Raw genomic sequence first — 24,813 nt, forward strand, 5'->3', positions numbered from 1 at the left:
AGATAATTAAAGAAAAACTTATAATCAACAATATCATAAAGTTTACTGCGAAACTAAATTCAGTAGCGCTAGATCTACAGCATACGGATACAAATCAAGAAATTACGAATAGAACCAGAATAACACAGCAAACTATTATGGAAGCAGATGAAGACGCAGAAGAGTTGTTATGATTAAGAATTTTTTTGGAAGTTTTTTTTATGTGTATACACTGAATGAGTTGTGATGGTATCTTTATGTATAATATATTTTATGATAATTTATCTTTAAATACTTATGTTCAATTAAGTTCATTTTTTAAATAGGAGGAGTAAACTCAAAGACAAATTCACATCCGATAATGTCACTATTAGAAAAATAGCCAGATTCATCTTCTTTTTTGGTTGACTAAGTCGGTCTTCGACGGCAATCCATAGATATTATATTATACTAATACATCGCTAAGAGTTCTAAAAACAACTGTTTTTTTATATAAATGCAGACTAAAAATCTAAAAATTAAAGGAATACTTAATTAACCAATGAATTTTAACTGTCATTAGTGTCCAAATTTGATAAATGCCAATAGTGTCAAAATTTTATAATTTAGTGGAGTAAATTTCAGACATAATAATAGCCCAATAAATGACCGTTTTGGAGTGTAATTTTCAGGGGCAGCTCCGAATTGCATGAAAATTTGGATTTAGGTTCTACTTATACCCTCCACTTCAAAGTTGAATTTGTGCCGTTGGTTGCTTTTACTTGGGGGGTGACAGTCACCCCTTCTAGGGGGTGAAAAACGCGTGTTTAAAATAAGCCCGGAAATGGAAAAATTTACAGATTATAAGCAACTTTCGCTGTATAAAGTTTTTTACTTAAGTCAATACTTTTCGAGTTATTCGCGATTGAAAATGTTGATTTTTCGACAAAAAAACTACGTTTTCAGACCGTTTTTCACAAATAATTCAAAAAGTAAATATTTTATCAAAAAAAATATTCTTAGCAAAAGTATAGCTTATAAAAAAACGAAAAAAAAAATGGTGTGTCAGTAAAGTCTGTAAATTGAATAAAAGCAACGTTGTAGCTCATGAAAAATACGTTCTTATTCGTCTAATTCCAAATCTAATAATTCAACGCGAAATCACCAAAAAATTAAGCACTTTTCGGGAAAACCTTATTAACATTTTTAAAGTATCTAAAAAAAGCTTTATATTTGTTTTTTTTTTTACAAAAGTTTCTAGCATAAAAAATAAACGAGTTACACCGAAAAAAAAGTTGGCTCTTTTTTTTGATAAAAAAAAAATCGTGAAAATCCCCCTTTATTTTAGCACCTAAATAAAATTAATCGTTACCACTTTACCATTTATTTTAACTGTATGTGTATTTTTTATATGATCTGTAAGTTTGATTGGTTTGAACTGCTCATTTTTAAAAAAATGTGGTTTTATAGTAAAAAAAAAAAAAAATTTCTAAAAATTTTTGAAAAATTTCCTATTTTCAAAATAACTTAAAAAGTATTAGTGATAAGAAAAGTCTTAAAGAGTAAAAAAATGTAGGCTTGTTTGCTTGTTTGAAAATGTTTGCTATTATAAATATGCTGGTTCACGGTAGATACACTCGTGATTAGTGACCCGTTCAAGCTTTTTAAACTATAAACCTTTCAAAAAAAAGCACTTTAAACCGGTGAGACTTACAGATCATATAAAAAACAGATAAGTAAGTAAATTGTTTGTAAAGCGGTAACGATTAATTTCATTTGGGGAGCTAAACACGGGGAGATTTTCATGATTTTTTACCAAAAAAAAAAAAGACGGCCAACTTTATTTTGAGTGTAACTCGCTTATTTTTAGTGCTAAAAAAGTTTAAAAACAATTAAAATAAAGCTTTTTATAAACAATTTTGAATGGGTTTTTCCCGAAAAGTGCTTAATTTTTCAGTGATTTCACCTTGAAATATTCGATTTGGAATTAGACGAATAAGAACGTATTTTTCATGAGCTACAACTTTGTTTTTATTTGATTGACAGACTTTACTAATACACCATTTTTTGTTTGTTTGTTATAAGCTACATTTTTGCTAAGGACATTTTTTTCGATCAAATATTTACTTTTTGAGTTATTTGCGAAAAAACGTCTGAAAACGTAGTGTTTTTGTCGAAAAATAAACATTTTCAATCGCAAATAACTCGAAAAGTATTGACTTACATAAAAAACTCTATAGAACAAAAGTTGCTTAAAATCAGTCAATTTATCCATTTCCGGTCTTATCGTGAACAAATGTTTTTTCACCCCCGAGAAGGGGTGACTGTCACCCCACAAGTAAAAGCAATCAACGGCACAATTTCAACTTTGAAGTGGAGGGTAAGTAGAACCTAAATCCAAACTTTCATGCAATTCGGAGTTGTCCCTGAAAATTACACGGTGTCGCGGTATTTCCCGTTCATTTACTGGGCTATAAAGGGTAGGGGTAGACCAGGCAAGTTATGATCCGCTCTGTGTATTGGCTGTGAGTTTCGACGGTAGCGCTATCTCGCGGTTTGAAACTTATACTTTTCTGATAAAATTTATGTATGTGAAATATACAAAACGAGAAAAATAGATACTTATCTAGAAAGACACAAATTATGAACTGAAATATTATTGTAACCTGATTACTAAACGAATACACAGAATTAATAGTAAAATTAATTATGTTTTTTTATGTTATTCATTATAATTTTAATATTTAATATATAAGTTCGTGCGACTGCATGACTGCTTACGCAAGAGACCATTGAGAAAAAGAATAAGTTTATATGAATTATTTAACATTTTAAAGGTTACCTCTGTTTATTTTTGTGTGCTTACTGGTAATTTGTATGAATTGTAATTTGTTTGAATTCTATCAAAATGGATATTAAACATTATACTGGATTCAAATCTTATTTCCCATGATATCCAATTTCAATCAGCAACACCAAAAAAGGGAAGGATTTAGTTGATACAGGACATGTACGCAATGTTTCCGAATATAATAACTGCATCCAGTACTGTTATATTCAATATTTTTACATGAATCAATACAAGAGCTGCAATATCTTGTTTTCTTTTTTGAAAAATCCATATTACCCGCCATTTCAGTTTGTGAAGTTTATCAAATGCACAAAACAAAACTGCCAACAGCCACTAACACAGCGTTGCCACATTTTATTTAGAAAATCTACTGTAAGTTTAGCTTACTATTATAAAATCTACTTATCAAAAACTAAAATATACTATATAACTTTATTAATATATTTGTATATAATTTAGGACTTTTTATAATAAAAATAACAGCTGACTAACTAGAAATTTTTTTTATTTAGCTAATGCCTCGACAACTAATGGGCATTGGCATGGTGATGGTACAGTGGATTTTACCATAGGTAGCTAGTGTTATGTGTAGTGTGTGTGTTGAGTAAGTGTCTTGTTACTTTGCAAAGTCGATGTCATTGTCTTTGCAGAGACGCTAATTATATCCGAACGTCTGCGGTCCCTCCGGTGGGTACCGATCACACAAGGATAGAAACTATTTTCATTTATTAATTTATAATAAACGAAAAATTCTCTACCCTGGTGAGATTCGAGTTCACGACCATTCGGACCTTCCGATCCAAAGGTAGGCGCTCTTACCACTGAGCCACAGAGGGAGTTTAACTAGAAATTAATACGACTGTTTGTAAACAAAAACCAAACTTTTTTTATATTTTAACTGGGGAACAAAATGACCAACTATAATTAATTTTTATCAGTTTCATATTTAATATTTGTATATAATATTTTGTCATCCACTGATTTTAACATCTGCATGTCTGGATCACATTCTTCAAACAATTATTTCGCATTTTACATTAGAAACACGCAAACACAACATTTGTTGTTTTGCAAATATTTTAGTTTTCCATCGTTAGCTTCTAAAGGCCGCGTCTCACCATCAAATAATTTGATCAAACAGTTTGAGCAAACTCCGGAAGTACGTCAAAGTGACGTCACAATTGCAGTTTTTTTGAAATTCTAAAAATCTGTGCTCTCACTATCAGTCTAGTTTGATCAAACTTTTTGTATTGAGTTGTCCAACTTGTTTGTACTTTATTTAAAATTAAAATTTTTCATCAGGATGTGACGTCACTAACTGTCACTTTCAGTTTGCTCAAACCAGTTTGATCAAATTATTTGATGGTGGGACGCGGCCTTAGCAGGTTCACCGAATACCAGAACTCTTCAATAACACCTGAAATAGGTACTGATTGCACTGCTACTTGAAATCTGCAAGTTTGTTACACCAGAATCCAGTTTCATTTCTGTTTAATATTCATCATCTACGTCCTGGGGCTAGATTACGTGCACTGTAATATCTACACTTCGCTTTCTATCGATGTCAATTGTCGTGAAAATATTTGAATTTTTAGCTTTAATTGAATTATTTTCTAGTTTTGCTAGTTGATGCTGAAGTGACACTTAGCAAAACAAGAAAATATTTGAATTAAAACTAAAAATTCAAATATATTGACATTGATAGAAAGCGGTCGGCGGTGTTAGCGATTGTACACAGAATCCCACCCCTGAATCTTATTTTCGGTAATGACATTGGGAAATTGTAACAAAATGTCTAAAAATTAATTTAGAAATGGGGTAAATACTATTAAAAAGCAAATTTTATTTTAGTCATAAAAAAATGTTGAAATATACCAAAAATCTTCTAAAAAATATTGCCTACTAGAATTTTTTTAAAAATTTTCAAAAATCTACCAAAAAAGTAGAAATCTACTAAATGTGGCAACGCTGCACTACCAGCGCTGGTGAAAACCGTCAAATCCCCTCTCCTCTACCCATGGCGCGCCATTTAAATTTATCAGATAAATGCACAAAACTGCCACTAACAGCGCTGGCGAAAGCTGTCAAATCTCCTCTACCCATCGGCTCATGGCCAATTGAGGTGTAACGCCAATATCAATGAACAATATTCACTTTGAGTGGTCTAGCCATCTTTGTCTGTCACATTCGCGGGATCGCTTTGTAAAAAGAGACAGACAGACCACCGATCGACCGCCGGCGCGTTACGCTTTTTTGCTCAGTATGCCTTGTCTATGGTAAATTTGCCTGTGGTTGGACCAATTACAAACAAGCATTACGACGCGGTAAATTTGAATTACTCCTTCTATTTAAAAAACGAGGTATAGCAAGTTTAATTGCTCAATCCATTATTCAAGACTTAATAAGAGAATTATATTGGTCATTTGGCCACCTTCACAAATTATGTTGTTTTATTATTCAATTTTAATCAGTATCTTAGTAATAGTAGGGGAGGAAAGTATGCTAAATTTGCAGTTACTCGAGCGTTATGGGGACCTATTGGGTTGTGAAGAGTAGGTCCTAAAACCAAAAAAGTTAAGATTTCCATAAAGTGGGGGACTTTCCATTTTTTAATTTAATTTGCCATTTCCAACAATCGTTTTTCCGATTGTAGCGCCATCTATCCATAATAAAAATGTCTCAAATAAAAGTTACTTATTTTTACGTAAGGAATCCAAATCTGCAATAAAAAATGGAGGCCCTATTTAAGATTTTAAAGTAACCCACCACCCCACCTCCTTGGGGGGTCGTGTATTGTGTCATTCGATAGATTTTTGAAAAATATTGAATACGTGTATTTTTCAGTTTCTAGATCGGATGTTCGTTTCGTGAAATATCGCGGGGTTCGTATTTAAAATTTACTCCCCACCAATCTCCGTGGGGGTCATGTTTAGTATCGTTCGATAGATATTTGAAAAATATTGACCACGTATTTTTTAGTTTTTTTGATCTGACGTTCATTTCGCGAAATATTGGCTTTTATGTGAAACTTTGTGACTCACCTATTTGCTTACGCCCCGCTCAAAGTCAGATTTTTTAAATATACACTGTTTTACATGTATTTAACTTATCTTATCTTAATCTGACAATTTCGAGTTTTTCTAAGGATAGGTTTTTTTTCGGAGAAGCTAAGCTGATATACAAAGTAAGTAATGTTGACAAACCCAGAGCATGCATCTTGGTAAGTAACAGTATTAATCACTTTTGTGTTTCAGAATTTATGACGAGAGACCTTGTTCCGATTCGAGCAAACCTTGAGTTCGGAAAAGGGCGTCAAGAAGTTATGATAGTCTCATGCTACTTTGCAGGAGACGGGACTGCACCGCCTCCAGAACTGCAAAGACTAGTAGAGTACTGTGAGCAGAAGAAACTACCGCTTCTCCTAGGATGTGACGCTAATGGTCACAATACCGTATGGGGGAGCACAGACACCAATGAAAGAGGTGAGAAAATTTTAGAATTTATTCTTAGTAAGAATCTTGTCATACACAATATAGGGAATACCCCTACTTTTGTAACTAAAACAAGAAAAGAAGTGCTAGATATAACTGTAAGCACACCGAATCTATCAGATCGGGTGAGGGGACTGGAGAGTATCGAACGAACCATCCCTCTCTGATCATAGAATAATTATGTTCAGGTTAGATTGTAGTCCTCCTGAGCCAAAACTCAGGAGAAACCCCAGGAAAACAAACTGGGATGAATACAACTCTAACCTGAGGAGAAATCTTGTAAGTCTTCGTACTAAAGGAAATGCCAGAAACCACCTGGCATTAGAAAATGATGTCATAGAACTTAACGAGGTAATACTCGACGCCTATGAATCAAGTTGTCCTCTTCAGAGGACCAGAAAATCAAAAGATGCAATATGGTGGAACGAACATCTGTCAAACCTAAGATCCGAGACGCGACAGCTCTTCAACAGAGCCAAACGTAACGGAGATTGGCAGAGATACACCGAGAAACTCACATTATACAATAAAGAGATTAGAAAGGCTAAAAGAAATAGCTTCAGAAAATTCTGCGAAGAAATAGACACTACTCCCTCTGCAGCAAGGCTACACAAGGTCTTGGCAAAGGGAAGAGTAGATACAGTAATGGCACTACGGAAGCCAGACGGACGCTTCACAGAAAGCGAGAAAGAACGAGCTTTGCTCTTGTTAGAAACTCACTTTCCTGGAGGAGCAATCACTTCAGGAAAAAAGAGTGAGCAAATCAGAAGACCTACCAGGGAAGACACTGCAATGGCAAAACACATCTGCAGTGAAGAACGACTGAAATGGGCTATGAACACCTTTCAGCCGTTCAAAACACCTGGAACGGATGGAATATTTCCTGCCCTACTTCAACAGGGCCAAGAGGCAATCATTCCTCATATGGTCCGAATCAGTCGGAGCAGTCTTGAACTGGGATACATACCAGAAGCATGGAGAAGGGCCAAAGTCACCTTCATCCCAAAAGTAGGGAAACGGGATACTACGCACCCTAAATCCCTTAGACCGATCAGCCTCACATCGTTTATTCTCAAAACGATGGAAAAAGCTGTAGACAACTACATTAGAACAGAAATCTTGGAACAGGTGCCATTGCACCCCCGTCAACATGCGTATCAAGCGGGAAAATCCACGGAAACCGCCTTGACACAATTGACTGATGAAATCCAAGATGCTCTGAATAAGAAAGAGACCGTGGTATGTGCCTTTCTAGATATAGAAGGGGCTTTTGACAACACGCCACATGAAGCCGTCAAAAGAGCACTGCATGAGAGAGGAGTAGATGGAATGACCTCCACCTGGATGTCGCAACTGCTATCTACGAGAATCGCAGAAATGGAGACAGGACAAGACACTATCTTCATTAATGTGACCAGAGGCTGTCCGCAGGGGGGAGTTGCGTCCCCACTCATGTGGAGTCTCACTGTGGACAGCCTACTCTGTCAATTGACCAGGGAAGGCATACCATGTCAAGGATATTCCGACGACATGGTCATCCTTGCAAAAGGAAAGTACGAAAATATCCTCTGCGACATAGTTCAAAGAGGACTGAATATTGCAAACCAATGGTGTGACTCGTTGGGACTTAACATCAACCCCACTAAAACCACACTAGTAGCCTTTACAAGGAAAAAGAACCCGAATTTAAAAACCAAAAAAATAGGGGAGGATATCGTCGAATGGAAAACAGAGGTCAAATATCTAGGGCTGATCCTAGATAGCAAGTTACTCTGGAATAAACACGAAGAGGAAGTAATACACAAAGCCACCAAGGCCCTCATGGTGTGTAAGAACATTGCAGGGAAAAACTGGGGATGTAACCCACGTATTCTGCAATGGATGTACACAGCAATAGTGAGACCACTAATCACTTATGGGGCAGTAGCTTGGGGCACAAGAGCTAATCTGAATACGACAAAGAAAAAGCTTTCGAAGATTCAGAGACTAGCCTGTGCATGTATCACTGGAGCAATGGGAACCTGCCCCACAGCTGCAATGGAGGTGATTTTAAACTTGACCCCACTGCACATTCAGTTAGAAAATGTAAGGAAGAAAACAATATACAGGATGATCAGAGAAGGAATCATCAGAGAAAAACCTCGATCACTTCAATTTGATCAAACTTGGGAAATGCCCCAAAATGATATGCCGAAGAAATTCAACTTTGTGAGAAAATTCATCACTAAGCTGAGCAATAAATCTGAATGGGTCGAGGATACCATACAGAACTTGAACCCAAATGCCATAAAGTGGTATACGGATGGCTCCAAACTGGAAGAGGGAACTGGAATAGGAGTCTTTGGACCGAGAGCCAAACACTCAGAAAGCTTGGGCACATACCCAAGCATCTTTCAAGCAGAAATCCGTGCCATCGAAAGATGTGTGGAATTTCACATTGGAAGAAACTATCGCAGACAAGAGATTGTAATCATGTCGGATAGTCAAGCAGCCATCAAAGCACTGAGCTCACATATAATCAGTTCTAAGATGGTTTGGGAGTGCCTAGGAAAGCTAAATGAACTAGGCCAGAAGAACCTTGTCACCCTCCTATGGGTCCCAGGACACATAGGAATTGGAGGGAACGAAACAGCAGATCAGCTGGCGAAAAAAGGAGCCGAAACCCCATATCTGGGACCAGAACCATCATGTGGGATCAGCAGTAGCGCAATCTTAGGAGAACTAAGAGGAGAATTGGAGAGGGAAAAGTCCAAGTACTGGAATCAGTTGGAAGGATTGAGACAAGCCAAGACAATTCTGGGAAATTATAACCAGAATAGATCTCTTAGCTTTCTCAACCTCAGTAAAAAGAAGATCCGGATTTTGACGGGAATAATGACCGGGCATTGCCGGTTAAGAAGTCACATGAAGAAGCTAGGATTGGTAGATGAAGCAAAATGCAGATTCTGTGAGGAAGAGGACGAAACCTCAATACACATACTCTCAGAATGTCCTGCATTGCAGAACTCCAGGGCCAGATACCTAGGGGCACATGAAATAGAAGAGGAGAACCTGCCTGAATTGAAGCCCGACGATGTCCTAATCTTTCTTAGGAAAATAGGACTGGAAGAGCTGCTATAGGTCTGAGAAAACATCAGACTCATGGCAAGCAAGGGGGACACAATAGATCCTACGGGTCGCAGTGTACCTATCACCCCTATCTACATACATACATACCACTGAGCCACAGAGGGAGTTTAACTAGAAATTAATACGACTGTTTGTAAACAAAAACCAAACTTTTTTATATTTTAACTGGGGAACAAAATGACCAACTATAATTAGTTTTTATCAGTTTCATATTTAATATTTGTATATAATATTTTGTCATCCACTGATTTTAACATCTGCATGTCTGGATCACATTCTTCAAACAATTATTTCGCATTTTACATTAGAAACACGCAAACACAACATTTGTTGTTTTGCAAATATTTTAGTTTTCCATCGTTAGCTTCTAAAGGCCGCGTCTCACCATCAAATAATTTGATCAAACAGTTTGAGCAAACTCCGGAAGTACGTCAAAGTGACGTCACAATTGCAGTTTTTTTGAAATTCTAAAAATCTGTGCTCTCACTATCAGTCTAGTTTGATCAAACTTTTTGTATTGAGTTGTCCAACTTGTTTGTACTTTATTTAAAATTAAAATTTTTCATCAGGATGTGACGTCACTAACTGTCACTTTCAGTTTGCTCAAACCAGTTTGATCAAATTATTTGATGGTGGGACGCGGCCTTAGCAGGTTCACCGAATACCAGAACTCTTCAATAACACCTGAAATAGGTACTGATTGCACTGCTACTTGAAATCTGCAAGTTTGTTACACCAGAATCCAGTTTCATTTCTGTTTAATATTCATCATCTACGTCCTGGGGCTAGATTCCGTGCACTGTAATATCTACACTTCGCTTTCTATCGATGTCAATTGTCGTGAAAATATTTGAATTTTTAGCTTTAATTGAATTATTTTCTAGTTTTGCTAGTTGATGCTGAAGTGACACTTAGTAAAACAAGAAAATATTTGAATTAAAACTAAAAATTCAAATATATTGACATTGATAGAAAGCGGTCGGCGGTGTTAGCGATTGTACACAGAATCCCACCCCTGAATCTTATTTTCGGTAATGACATTGGGAAATTGTAACAAAATGTCTAAAAATTAATTTAGAAATGGGGTAAATACTATTAAAAAGCAAATTTTATTTTAGTCATAAAAAAATGTTGAAATATACCAAAAATCTTCTAAAAAATATTGCCTACTAGAATTTTTTAAAAAATTTTCAAAAATCTACCAAAAAAGTAGAAATCTACTAAATGTGGCAACGCTGCACTACCAGCGCTGGTGAAAACCGTCAAATCCCCTCTCCTCTACCCATGGCGCGCCATTTAAATTTATCAGATAAATGCACAAAACTGCCACTAACAGCGCTGGCGAAAGCTGTCAAATCTCCTCTACCCATCGGCTCATGGCCAATTGAGGTGTAACGCCAATATCAATGAACAATATTCACTTTGAGTGGTCTAGCCATCTTTGTCTGTCACATTCGCGGGATCGCTTTGTAAAAAGAGACAGACAGACCACCGATCGACCGCCGGCGCGTTACGCTTTTTTGCTCAGTATGCCTTGTCTATGGTAAATTTGCCTGTGGTTGGACCAATTACAAACAAGCATTACGACGCGGTAAATTTGAATTACTCCTTCTATTTAAAAAACGAGGTATAGCAAGTTTAATTGCTCAATCCATTATTCAAGACTTAATAAGAGAATTATATTGGTCATTTGGCCACCTTCACAAATTATGTTGTTTTATTATTCAATTTTAATCAGTATCTTAGTAATAGTAGGGGAGGAAAGTATGCTAAATTTGCAGTTACTCGAGCGTTATGGGGACCTATTGGGTTGTGAAGAGTAGGTCCTAAAACCAAAAAAGTTAAGATTTCCATAAAGTGGGGGACTTTCCATTTTTTAATTTAATTTGCCATTTCCAACAATCGTTTTTCCGATTGTAGCGCCATCTATCCATAATAAAAATGTCTCAAATAAAAGTTACTTATTTTTACGTAAGGAATCCAAATCTGCAATAAAAAATGGAGGCCCTATTTAAGATTTTAAAGTAACCCACCACCCCACCTCCTTGGGGGGTCGTGTATTGTGTCATTCGATAGATTTTTCAAAAATATTGAATACGTGTATTTTTCAGTTTCTAGATCGGATGTTCGTTTCGTGAAATATCGCGGGGTTCGTATTTAAAATTTACTCCCCACCAATCTCCGTGGGGGTCATGTTTAGTATCGTTCGATAGATATTTGAAAAATATTGACCACGTATTTTTTAGTTTTTTGATCTGACGTTCATTTCGCGAAATATTGGCTTTTATGTGAAACTTTGTGACTCACCTATTTGCTTACGCCCCGCTCAAAGTCAGATTTTTTAAATATACACTGTTTTACATGTATTTAACTTACCTTATCTTAATCTGACAATTTCGAGTTTTTCTAAGGATAGGTTTTTTTTTCGGACCCCCCATAACGAACTCCCCTGTATTAAGATCCAATATTTGGTAGGGGTACATTTGCAGGGTACAAAGTTTCTCCCCGTGTGATAATCTGACGCACTCGAGTAACTACAAAAATCCCCGCTTGGGCTCCCCTACCCATAATATTATTCTTAAAAAATTAGGAACATTTTTCTAAATGTAATACAGACTTTGAAAGATATTCCAATTCTCTACTCAACTCAGACTGTGAGAAGGCGTGTTTTTTTGGAGGCCTAATATAGGGTTTAGGCGGACTTTCCAATTTTTTTATCGGCTCCGTTGGCCTGGAACTGTTTTCTGATTTTTTTGTCGATGCAGATTTGTCTATAGATAACCCATATCTCGACAGACTTTAAAGTTTTTGGAAAGATTCTAATTTTCACATAATTAATTCGGGTTTGCAGCATATTTTTGTATATCCCTTGATGGTGGTGATATAGATTATTTAGATGAGGTTATTTTTGCTTGACTCCGACTTATAATATGCTTTCATTTTCTTTGCTGTTTCGAATTTGGAAGGATCTTTGAAACTTTTGATTCCATTCAGTTTTTGTAGCACGTTTATAGCTTCCTTTTGAATCTTTAGGAGGTTTGACCAAAGAATATATAGCTCCTAGAAGAAGCTTTTATATGGAACAGATGGCCACGTTTATAAGCAGGCTTGTTGACGAGGGATGTTGCGGGCAGTGGTGAGATCGCGTAAACTCTGTAGTCGTTGTCAGGTTTATGCACCTACTCAGTTGGAACGCAAAATCCTATGCTAAAACGTTACAGGGCAGTACCTTTCTAGGAGAAGTATATATTCGTTGGTTTGACTGAAGGCTGATGATCTTTAATAGCTTAACCCAGCGCGACGCTGACCCTTATTTTGCGGTGTGTCACACGGAAGTGCTTTATCATTTATTATCTATAAGATAAGAAACCTTAATACCTGCAGAAATATTTATAAACTGCGGATTCACAAAATCTCTTTTCTCACTCGTAACTCACGTACATACCCATTTGATTTTAGATTTATTTATATCAGAGAGAATAGGGAACTTGCATAAAATTTTAAATTCGAAAAAATGGTATAAATCACAACAGAACAATTTAGAACCTGTATCAAAGATAAAAAAGTTTTGTTTGTCTTTCGTTTAGCCCCTAAAAACGACTAAAAATTCAACTTATACCAGCCACCCCAAAACGCGTCGTGACGTCACGGGGTTGTATGTTTACATTCTACACCAATAATTGTATATATTGTCCTTTTCATGATCATTTTTCAGTGCGTAACAAATGGTAGGAAAAAGGGTAAGTCCGTGATAATACACATTTATGACATTTATTCTAACATGACATTTTAGTTAAATCTGACAGTTGTCACATTTTATTTTCAATTTGGAATAAAAACAAATCAAATATGTTTCTTGCATTTATAAAATGGTATTTTCATTGATTTGTATAGTCTTATAAATTATACAGATTATATTTGTAATATTATTATCTAATTAAAATAAAAATTATTTTTTTATTATGGCGCCATCTATCGACAACTAGAATAACTACCGAACTAGAATAATTACCAAAGTAATCACCGACGTGCCTTTTTTCTGTCACATACAATTTAATGCGTTAGAAAGAAATCGAAAAACTGTGACGCACTGAAAGATGATCATGAGAAAAAGAATATAATTTTAAATTAAGACATTATAAACGTCAGTAAAAAATACAGTCATGTGACGTTAAAAGTGTTTTTGATCGTTTGAACTATTCATATAAAATTTGTACTTTTACAAAATGGTTTTATTTTCAATAGTAAACCTTCTTTCCTTTCCTTCAAAAACTGTATCAAACTCCAATCTCAACAAACTGGTATATATTATTACAACGACATACGATAAATGTCATTAGAATATAAATATTTTTCCTTTATTCCCCGACGACGAGCTGGCCAAATACTAGGAGTAGGTGGAGGCCAATAAACTAAAGAAGAAGAATATACGTAAATATAACCATAAACGGAACCACATAGTTAAACTCTGTGACGTCACGGGTCGTTTGAACTATTTTAAGATAAAGAAGACTTTAAATTTGTACTTCCAAGTTATTATGAGTTTTTGAAGCGTGAAATTTTGGAAATCTCATTTTTATACAAAACTGAACATTATTATGTAATAAAAAAAATGTGCAAGTTCCCTATGAGAAGTCCCATATCTAAACATAAATCTGAAACATCTCGTGCAACCACTTTCAGGTAACATCCTTAATATCTGCCTTTTACAATATATAAGGCAAAGAGACGAAAGGGACTCTACAATATGCAGGCACATTCCGTCTATTCGTCTAGGAAAAATTTCAACTAAAGTTGATTCTGTGTACTCAAAATATGTGTAAAATGAAAATTAAAAACGGCTTATATTTCAAAAACTTACTAAGGAAGTAAAACCCACCTGTAGGTAAATGGTATATAAATTTATTAAAATTTTTATCTAAAATGATCCAAATTGGATTGAAGTGGGTACATCTATAGTACAAAAATCACACAAACGTTTTCGGACCAATCAGTCCATCATCAGGTAGAAAACTTTAGATCCAAAGTAGTTGGAACTAGCTACATAGTTAGGTCCCTACATTAGCTTATATTTCCATCCCTATACGTCCGTTTCGGCCTGTCCAGACCTCTTTAGTGGGACTACATGAACACCTCTGAATCAAAACGAAACCAAGCTCCCTATTTAAGCAGAATTATGAAAATAATTCTGCGTATCGGACGCTCGGTAGCGACATCTATTAAGGCCATCGGTACATTCTTCTTGTAGTGCCTATCCGTTTCGGATGTTGGCGACCATCATGTCAATCTGCACTTTGCACACTGCTGCTCTGAAAAGATTTGTAGTGGTTGTGTTGAACCACGTTCGTAGATTTCTCAGCCAGGAAATCCTTCGCCTTCCTGCTCCTCGCTTTCCCTCTACTTTTCCCTGCAAGACCAGTTGCAGCAGTCCATATCTCTCACTGTTCCTCATGATGTGACCGAGGTATTCGATTTTGGCTGTTTTTATTTTGATTAACAGCTCTTTTTCTTTTTTCATTCTCAGCAAAACACCCTCATTAGTAATGTGGTCGGTATAAAATATCTTCAGGATTCGACGATAAAGCCACATCTCAAAAGCCTCAATTTTCTTGCAGGTGGCGTCTGTGAGAGTCCACGACTCAACTCCGTACAACAGTATAGGAAATATATAACATCGTATTAATCTGACTTTTATGGGTATCGACAAATCATGACATTTGAACAACTTTGCCATTTTTTGAAATGCAGATCTTGCTTTCTCTATCCTACATTTGATTTCTATAGAATGGTCCCAATTTTCATTGACGTTCGTACCAAGGTAGGTGTATGTTTTTACTCTTTCTATTTGTTGACCATTCACACTGATTCGTCCAAATTGCTGTTCATTCTTAGAGATCATCATACATTTGGTTTTCTTAGTGTTTAGTGAAAGTCCGTATCTCTGACTGACTTCTGCGATTCTGCTCATTAACTCCTGTAGGGCTTCAGAACTGTCAGCGAATACCACAGTGTCGTCTGCGTATCTTATGTTATTGATACATTCTCCGTTAATTCTAATTCCGGCTTCAACATCATCCAATGCTTCTTGAAAGATTTCCTCAGAGTAGATGTTAAACAGCAATGGGGATAGTATACATCCCTGACGGACCCCACGTTTGATTTTGATATCGTCGGATTCTCCTGCCTCTGTCCGGATAGATGATGTTTGATTCCAGTACAGATTGCTGATAATCCTTAAATCACAGGTGTTTATTCCAATATTGGTTAATATCTCCATCAGCTTGTCGTGCTTTACTGTATCGAACGCTTTATGGTAATCAATGAAACATGCATAAATATTGCAATTCACGTCTCTACATCGTTGAAATAGCACTTGTATACTAAATAGAGCCTCTCTTGTACCCACTGCATTTCGAAAACCAAACTGTGTTCGGCTGATTTTTTCTTCGCACAGTCTATATATCCTTTGATGTATAATTTTTAGAAATAGCTTTAAAATATGGCTCATTAAGCTGATGGTTCGGAAATCACTGCAGGATACGGACTTTGTTTTCTTTGGTAAAGCAACAAACGTCGACTTCAACCATGCTTTTGGTATTACTCCGCTTAAATATATGTCGTTAAATATTTTGGTTAGGCGTTGAGTACCGTCGGTGTCAAATAGTTTTATGAGTTCAGCATATGCATTGTCAGGTCCAGGAGCTTTGCCATCTTTTAGTTGTGATATTGCTCTTTCCACTTCACCTGATGTGATTGGTAAGTGGTCATCACATATGTAGGATGGAGGTTGTTCGGATCTAGTATCATCAAAAAGTTCCTGTATGTATTTTGTCCATATGCAGATTTCTTGATTTCTGTCTGTGATGATATTCCCCTGTTGGTCTCGCAATTTGCTAGCTGTGTTGGATTTCTGAAGACCAGCTGCTTGTTTCACCTTTTTATGCATGTTAAACGTATCATGTTTTTGCTCTAACGACTCTATCTCTTCACACTGTGATTTTAACCAATTTTCTTTGGCCTTTCTTATTTCAGTTCTTATTTGTCTCTGAATCGTGTTGTACATTATTTTGTTGTTTTTTGATTTTCTTCTTTCTTCCATAAGTTGTAGTATATTGTCGTTCATCCAACTTTTTCTCGTCTCTTTCTTTTCTATTAGATGTTCTTCTCTGATGTTGTTAAAGGTTTCACATATATTTTGGAGTGATTCTTCGGCATTATATGTTTGCTCCATATTAATTAGCTTCTCTGAAAGAATCTGTGCGACTGTCTCTTTTGTTTTCTTATCTTTTAGTATTCTCATATCGCACTTTTTGTTGCTGTTCTTTTTTGCAACCTTCTTGAATCTAAACCTAAATTTACCAACAACAGGAACATGATCTGGTGATACGTCAGCACCGGGGTAACCCTTAACCGATAGGCATCCATTACGGAATCTCTTGTTCACCATTATGTAGTCAATTTGATTCCGTATTACGTTTCCTGGTTGATCTTGCGGGGATACCCAGGTGTACAAGCGTCTTGGTGGTAGTTTGAAGAATGTGTTTAGTATTGTAAATTCTTCTTCTTCTACAAACAGTTTTAATCTGTCTCCCTTTTCATTTCTCTGTCCTAGACCAAAATCACCTATGAATTCACCGCTTCTCCCTTTACCAATTTTCGCATTGAAGTCACCCATAATGATTGTTATATCTTCTTTTTTAAGTCGTTTAATTGACTTTATCAACAACTCATAGAATTGCTCTAGATCTTCTTCTGGTTTATCGCTCGTGGGGGCATACACTTGTAATATAATTAATTTGACGGGGCTAGTATTCAGTTGGATTATTATTAATCTTTCAGAAATAGGTATAACATTTGTAACATATTGACGTAATTGGGGAGACACGATTATTCCAACCCCATATATATGTTGACCATCATCATTTCCTGAGTGGTATACCATATGGTTGTCAACAATACAAGCACCACTATTTGGCCACCTCATTTCGCTTATGCCCATTATACCGATTCCGAGTCTGGTCATTTCTTGAATGGTATTATGAATTTTTCCAGCCTGATACATTGTCTTCACATTCCAGGTACATATTTTAATAATCAACTCTGCTGTTCTTAGAGACACTTTTCCAGTTCTGTCACAGGGGTTTCGCTGGGTTACGACCTGGGAGGCCCTGTGGTCTAAAGGTGGATCAGCTCCCCTGCCGAATCTTGGCTTTCGTATTCCATGATTAGTAACTATTTCCACTTTAGTTGGATTTGCCATGATAGCTTTTCTAGAGATGTCATCAGGGACCTTTAATGCAGTGGTTTCTCGTTGCCTTCTGCATTCTGATGCCGTTGACCACTTTCTTGGTTCTTCCGCCTTTGAGACCAGTTTCCCAGTCTCAGGACAACAGAGTGCCCTTCCATTTACCAGCTCGTCCGCCCGAAGCCGTTGGCCAGTAAATGGTGGATTGCTTATCCCGGCAAACACTCGGACGTCAGAGCCTCGTTAGTTGTCTAGCAGGATGTACCAGATGACCATGATATAGATCACCATACGAGCAGGTGAGGTTGACATTTGAACAGGAGAGGCTATATCTTACGCATCACTATCCCTTATCCATTGGTACATAATTCGCAAATATTTTACGGCTATCCCTACTTTTTCTGTCTTTACACGGCAAATTACGTGTAGTAAAATTCACACTGGTATAGATATGTAAACATTACTTTTTTTTAAATGTTTATTCAGCAATCTGTTAGTTATAAAAATTCTAACAATAAGCGTCTCTGGGGTTTGAAGTAAAAAAAATTGACGTTAGAGAGGTCAGTCCAATGACTGGACCTCTAGTATGGAAGAAACATGACATTCCGATAATATGCTACAAACAAACATACATTTTACACTTATTGTGCAAGCAATCTATATAGTGTAATAGGTAAGATTTGTATCTTTGGGTTGTTCTTCTTTAAGCTATTAGGCCGGCAGCTGGTTTTTTTCTGGTAATTAAATATGTAGTTAAAAATATTTATTTATACTTAGGTAAATATCATTAAAACAGGACATAATACAGTATGTGTTAAAATTAATTTGATCAATTTCTTAATTACATTTAACCTTTCATCGCTTAATTCAATAATACATTTATTTTCACCATTAATGTGGAAGTGCCCAATCTTCTTATAATATTCTTCCACTTTGATCACTTTGGCGATTATTTTCTGCGTCTACTTTGGTAATATTGTAATTTAATTATTTCAATTACCTTTTTGTCAAATTTAGGACTATACTAGGATTATACTTGGTTTTAATTGTCCCCAAATCAACTCAATAGGATTGAAAACACAAAAGTAGGGGGAAGTCTCAATATAGCGTGTCCATGCTTTTCGGCATTACTCTCTATAGCGTATAATTTTCTAAATTGCTTCGTGTGTAGAACTTCAATAAGTTGTTTTTTGTGTAAAAATCTTCGAAATACAAATCATTTTCCATTAAAAAATTTTGCAGGTCAGCTTTCTTTGAAGATGTATTTGGTATTTTAGTGAGCTGTCGGGAATGATACGAAGCGTTGTCAAGCACTATTACGCTGTTTTTCTCAAGGTTGGGATCAGCGAGTTTTCAAACCAATCTTCAAAAATGTCAGGTTCCATATTCTTGTGGTAGTCAACGTTACAATCTTCCATTTTCTTCCCACATAATTTTAAAGCATTCGGAACCCATCCCTCACTTCCTCCGGAATGTACAATAATTAGCCGCGAACCATCTGTCTATCCTTTCTTTACTGCATCGTGGGTATCGTACCAAGTTTCATCTAAATAATAAATTCACCTATTTTCTTGCCTACATTTAGTAATTTCTTCTAGGTACATATTACGTCTGTTGACTATTCTTTGGTTTTCCATAATTGCTTGACGTTTATTTATTTTTTTGAATTTAAAGCCCATTTTTTTTATCCAATTTTGAAGAGTTGTCTCACAGCAGTTCATATTTCGACCCGTTGTTTCCAATTTCTTTCTTATTATTTCTATTGTAGGTATTTCATTGCTTTTGTAGCAGTCGTATATTGTGGTTTTCAATAGTTTTACAAGTGAAGGATTTAAAGGTCTTGAAAATTTTTAGTCACATCGTTTCTTGCGATGATAGGGTTCATTTTTAACTATTTTATATACAGTAGAAAGTGGAATTTCTGTTAAATCAGAGGTGGTTTGTGCCAATAGTGTTTCATCGAAGCCGAATTTCGTACGTAGATTTTTGTATACATTCAAACATGCTTGCTGTGTTTCAGCATTTATTAAATGCATTCGAATCTTCTTTACGGGCACTTTTTTTTAGTAATTACATTCACACTAGCACTGGCAATTTCTACAATATCAGCGTTATCGTACGCGATATTTACATTATCCCACGAGCGCCACATCACTATTCACATTTACTCTGGGCTAATTAGCAAAATACAAGGAAAAGTTATTTACCAGCAATTTTATTGCTGGAAACGAATTTTATTATTGTATGTATTAATAATATAGATATGCAAAGTCCGCAGATAGTGTGCTACTTTTTTTATAAACAAAATGGCGCCCGAAAATCATGTTTTTTTCAATTTTTGCTCTATAACTCCAAAGATTTTAACTTTAGACCAAAAACACCCAAAATAAAAATTCACCGCAATTAAATTCTGCATAGAGACGTGTTTTTTCCGATTTACTTCAACGAACACTTTCCCCGGTAAAAGCGGGTTTTTCCCACAAAATCTTTAATTTTCAACTAAACTTTTAGATAACTAGCTGTTAATCAATAATTAAATAACTTGGTAACTTAAAAGCCCTTTCCGTATATATTATAATTCCAGAAGTCTATGGAAATTGAATCAACAGTTTAGCAACAATTAAAATGGTAATTAAAAATTTACGGTCGCTATAATAACGACAATAATTATGATGCATAAGAATAGCTATGATTTTTTCATAAAAAGACACTATACCTAGCTAATGTACTTTACAGAATTGAAATTGGACTATTTAAGCGGCCTCAGGAATATTTTAAAATTATAAACAATTTTTTGGTTTATAAACAAATAGAATATCTCGGGAAATATTAACCTAAATTAAATTGTGAAAACGGTATTCAAAAGACAGCGGCAGGACGCTTCTTTTAAAAGAAAAAACGTTTAATTATGACGAGTGGTTCCTGAGATACAACCGGTCAAAGTTGACCGGAATTTACGGCAAAGGTATAAACAATAGGATCATAATTTTCAAACCATCACCTTTTTATTTTTGTCCTCTTTCGCCACACCAATTTTCGTATTTTTAAAATCCTCATAACATATATTATTATAATAAAAACTATCGATAATACGTGTGAAAATTGCCAAAAATAGCAAAATTCCAATCAAAAATTAGGTTGAAGAAAATGTAACCCTCAAAGTTCAAAATCGGTATACGTTAACAAAATGCATTTTCTCGGCTTCCCATGGAGCAATTTCCTTCATTCTTTTTTTGTTCTCTAATAACTCATCGAGTAGAGCCATCGAACTAACGCATTATTAAATGTCAAGCTTGCTTTTGTTTTGTTATAATATATTAATTTATTTATAAGAACAGAAAATTACATATTTTTTCCAGTTGTAGGCTTTTTTTTAGATAAACTTACTACAAGTGTACCTTTTAAAGTTAAAAACATAAATATTCTCATTTGAAAGCTGTATAATTATTTAAACAATTTTTATTTAAACAAATTAAAATATTGTGTTATAATAAATAAATTAATTTATTATAACAAAAGAAAAGCAAGTTTGGCTCTTCGATGGCTCTACTCGAGTTACTTGGGAACAAAAAAAGAATGAAGGAAATGGCTCCATGGGAAGCCGAGAAAATGCATTTTTTTAACGTATACCGATTTTGAACTTTGAGGGTTACATTTTCTCCAACCTAATTTCTGATTGGAAATTTGCTATTTTTGGCAATTTTCACACGTATTATCGATAGTTTTTATTATAATATTATATGTTATGAGGATTTTAAAAATATGAAAATTAATGTGGAGAAAGAGGACAAAAATAAAAAGGTGATGGTTTGAAAATTATGATCCTATTGTTTATATCTTTGCCGTAAATTTCGGTCAACTTTGACCGGTTGTATCTCAGGAACTACTCGTCATAATTAAACGTTTTTTCTTTTAAAAGAAGCGACCTGCCGCTGTCTTTCGAATACCGTTTTCAAAATTTAATTAAGTTTAGTATTTCTCGAGATATTCTATTTGTTTATAAGCCAAAAAATTGTTTATAATTTTACAATATTCCTGAGGCCGCTTAAATAGTCCAATTTCAATTCTGTAAAGTACATTAGCTAGGTATAGTGTCTTTTTATGAAAAAATCATAGTTATTCTTATGCATCATAATTATTGTCGTTATTATAGCGACCGTAAATTTTTAATTAACATTTCAATTGTTGCTAAACTGTTCATTTAATTTCCATCGTCTTCTGGAATTATAATACATACGGAAAGGGCTTTTACGTTACCAAGTTATTTAATTATTGATTAACAACTACTTATCTAAAAGTTTAGTTGAAAATTAAAGTTTTTGTTGGAAAAACCCGCTTTTTCCGGGGAAAGTTTTCGTCGAAGTAAACCGGAAAAAACACGTCTCTATGCAGAATTTAATTGCGGTGAATTTTTATTTGAGTGTTTTTGGTCTAAAGTTAAAATCTTTGGAGTTATAGAGCAAAAATTGAAAAAACACGATTTTCGGGCGCCATTTTGTTTATAAAAAAAGTAGCACACTATCTGCGGACTTTGCATATCTATATTATTAATATATACAATCATAAGATTCGATTCCAGCAATAAAATTGCTGGTAAATAACTTTTCCCAAAAATTACCTATTCTCCGATAATCAGCCCAGACTAATTAATTAAATCACAATAATCAACACTTTACACTCTCCAAACGAAATACTAAACCAATATTCAAAATAATTACAGCAAACAAAACATTCGTATTACTTAATAAACGTACACTCCGGTATTACACTGCTACGGAACTAAAACTAACGTTTTGCACCACCTTATCTATGTTTTGCACGAAACTTGTGAATAGATATGGGAGGTCTGAGCGTAAAAACACAGATGCGTTCAAAGGGCCGCTTCTTAAACGTTTGACCTAATAATATCTTTATTTGAAGAAAATCATATTTCACCGGCTTAAAGCTATTCCACAAAATGTTTTACTCGGACTATACAAACAATACATATATCTAAAATATAAACACAATTACGGTGAGGTATAAAACTTATTTATAAATAAGGTCTAGTGGATTTTTACGTTTTAGTCTGTGAGTTTGTTGACTATTATCAAGCAAGTTTATTGTCAGGACATTTGGATGGCTTTCTAGGCGTTTTATGTACCGAAGACTGCACTGAACTATCACTTCACTGATCGTAGGTACTTCTAGATCACAATAAATGTCTTTGTTTGACACGAACCATGGGGCGTCTGTTATAGAGCGTAACACTTTGGATTGTAATCTTTCCATTATGGATATGTTGGATTTTGCTGCTGTACCCCATAGCTGGATCCCATAGGTCCAGACCGGTTTGAGTATTGTATTGTATACCAACAGTTTGTTACGTATAGACAACTTCGATGTTCTGCCCAGAAACAGATGTTCACACTAGTATGGATATGTAAACATTACTAAAATGTCATTCTACTTGACAATGTCATCATTAACTTTAAAGAGATGGCTTTTGAATGTTCTTGGATAACTGTTATTTGTATAATTGCAAATTATTAATTCAGTTAATAAATGTGATAATTTTTTCACTAACTATGTATTCAGTGATTGCAATAATTTATATGTGCAACAAAAAGTAATACTCAATCGAGAGAAAAAGTGATCTTTTAATAATATATTGTTACTATGGAACGCTTACAATTTTGAACATCTTAAACAACAAAATACTTGGATCACAGAATAGGTATATCCTGATGTATTCTCTGCTTGGATCTTCCACAAATAATAAACAATAAATAACTTTTTATTAAGTTCACGTCTTAAATCAATTATTTATCAAATACACTATCAATTTATTTAATCAACAACTCAAAATATTCCCGATGCCATGTCAAATATTTAAAACTGTCAGTATCTTGTCATGATCTATTTGACTCAGTGCGTTGTATGACAAAGATAGCGAATGTTCGATTTGGAAAATATCACCACGGACATGGTGTCCATTTTTTTCGAATCCTGGAAAAACTAATATATATTTTTAAAAAATTTAAACGCAGAATGAAAGACTAAATTAATATCGAGAGCCGAAAGTCCCTTAGAATAAATAAAAAAAAAAATTTTAATGAGATATTTGAAATTTAAAATCACACTACATTTTCTCTTAGTTTTTCACCCCTGTAACTTATTAAAATAAACATTATATAAGTTTTGAGGGACTTTCGGCCCTCGGTAAGAACGTAATCTTTCATTCTGCATTTAAATTTTTCAAAAATACTTATTAGTTTTCTCAGGATTCGAAAAAAAAATGAATCCCCATTTGAATAGCATTGCAGCTGAAAATACGTACCCATCCTCTTAAAGAGAAATGTGAAGTCCCAAATCTAACCAATAAAGCTGAAACTTCTCCCCCAACCTCTTCAGTGGGCCAAATAGCCCCACTGAAGAGGTCTAGGGACTGAAGCGGACGTATGGGAATGGTGGATCATCTCTGAATCGAAATGAAACATAAGCTGTTTTTAATTTTCATTTTACTAATATTTTCAGTATACGGAATTAACTTTCACGGACACAACTGCATATGAAGTCACTTACTCCATAAGATGTGGCTACATGTGAAGCGTGTCCGTGAATGTGTTAATGGTGTTCTATGAAAAAAAGATTTTATGGAAAATAGCATCAATTTAATTGTGACTGAAATAATTTATGAAGTTTCTTTTCAAAAATTGAACTTTTAAATAATTTGATTCTTCTTTTTAGAGAAAGGAAGAGGGTATTAACCAACCTAACGAAATGGTACAAAATATTTTATTATCAATAATAACACTAATCTATACAAATAACATCATTATCATCACTGTCATTTTTATTATGAATTTCAGGTTTATTCGAGACATATTTAGATACCTGCATACCAGATTCCGGTCTGGTCTTTTAGTTTGACCAGGTCCGATCTTGGTTTGGATTCCTCATTTCTCGATGGTCCGGCTTTCTGAATCCCTTCAACTTGTTTGGCGGACTTGGAAAATTTTTCCAAGTGTAATCCAGACTTAGAAAGATATTCCAACTTCCTACTTATCTCAGACTCTGAGAAGCCGTTTTTTTTAGGGCTAATTTGAGGGCCGTTTTGAGCTACAGGAACTTCCTGGTTTAGACTGACTTTCAATTTT

At 34.9% G+C, this 24,813-nt stretch overlaps 1 protein-coding gene across 2 annotated transcripts in view; it reads left to right on the top strand.

Moving 5' to 3' along the window:
• LOC114326729 (condensin complex subunit 3-like) overlaps positions 1-5,249 on the top strand; it is a 162,065-nt gene extending 156,816 nt beyond the window's left edge. For both annotated transcript variants that reach the window (XM_050648039.1, XM_050648047.1), the window contains exon 14: positions 3-5,249. In XM_050648039.1, coding sequence (XP_050503996.1) covers positions 3-173 — 171 coding nt within the window. In that variant the 3' untranslated portion in view covers positions 174-5,249. The remainder of the gene's footprint in view (positions 1-2) is intronic.
• The last annotated feature ends 19,564 nt before the right edge of the window (positions 5,250-24,813 follow it).

Source organism: Diabrotica virgifera, chromosome 1, assembly GCF_917563875.1.
Source record: "Diabrotica virgifera virgifera chromosome 1, PGI_DIABVI_V3a".
NCBI classification, from domain to species: domain Eukaryota; kingdom Metazoa; phylum Arthropoda; class Insecta; order Coleoptera; family Chrysomelidae; genus Diabrotica; species Diabrotica virgifera.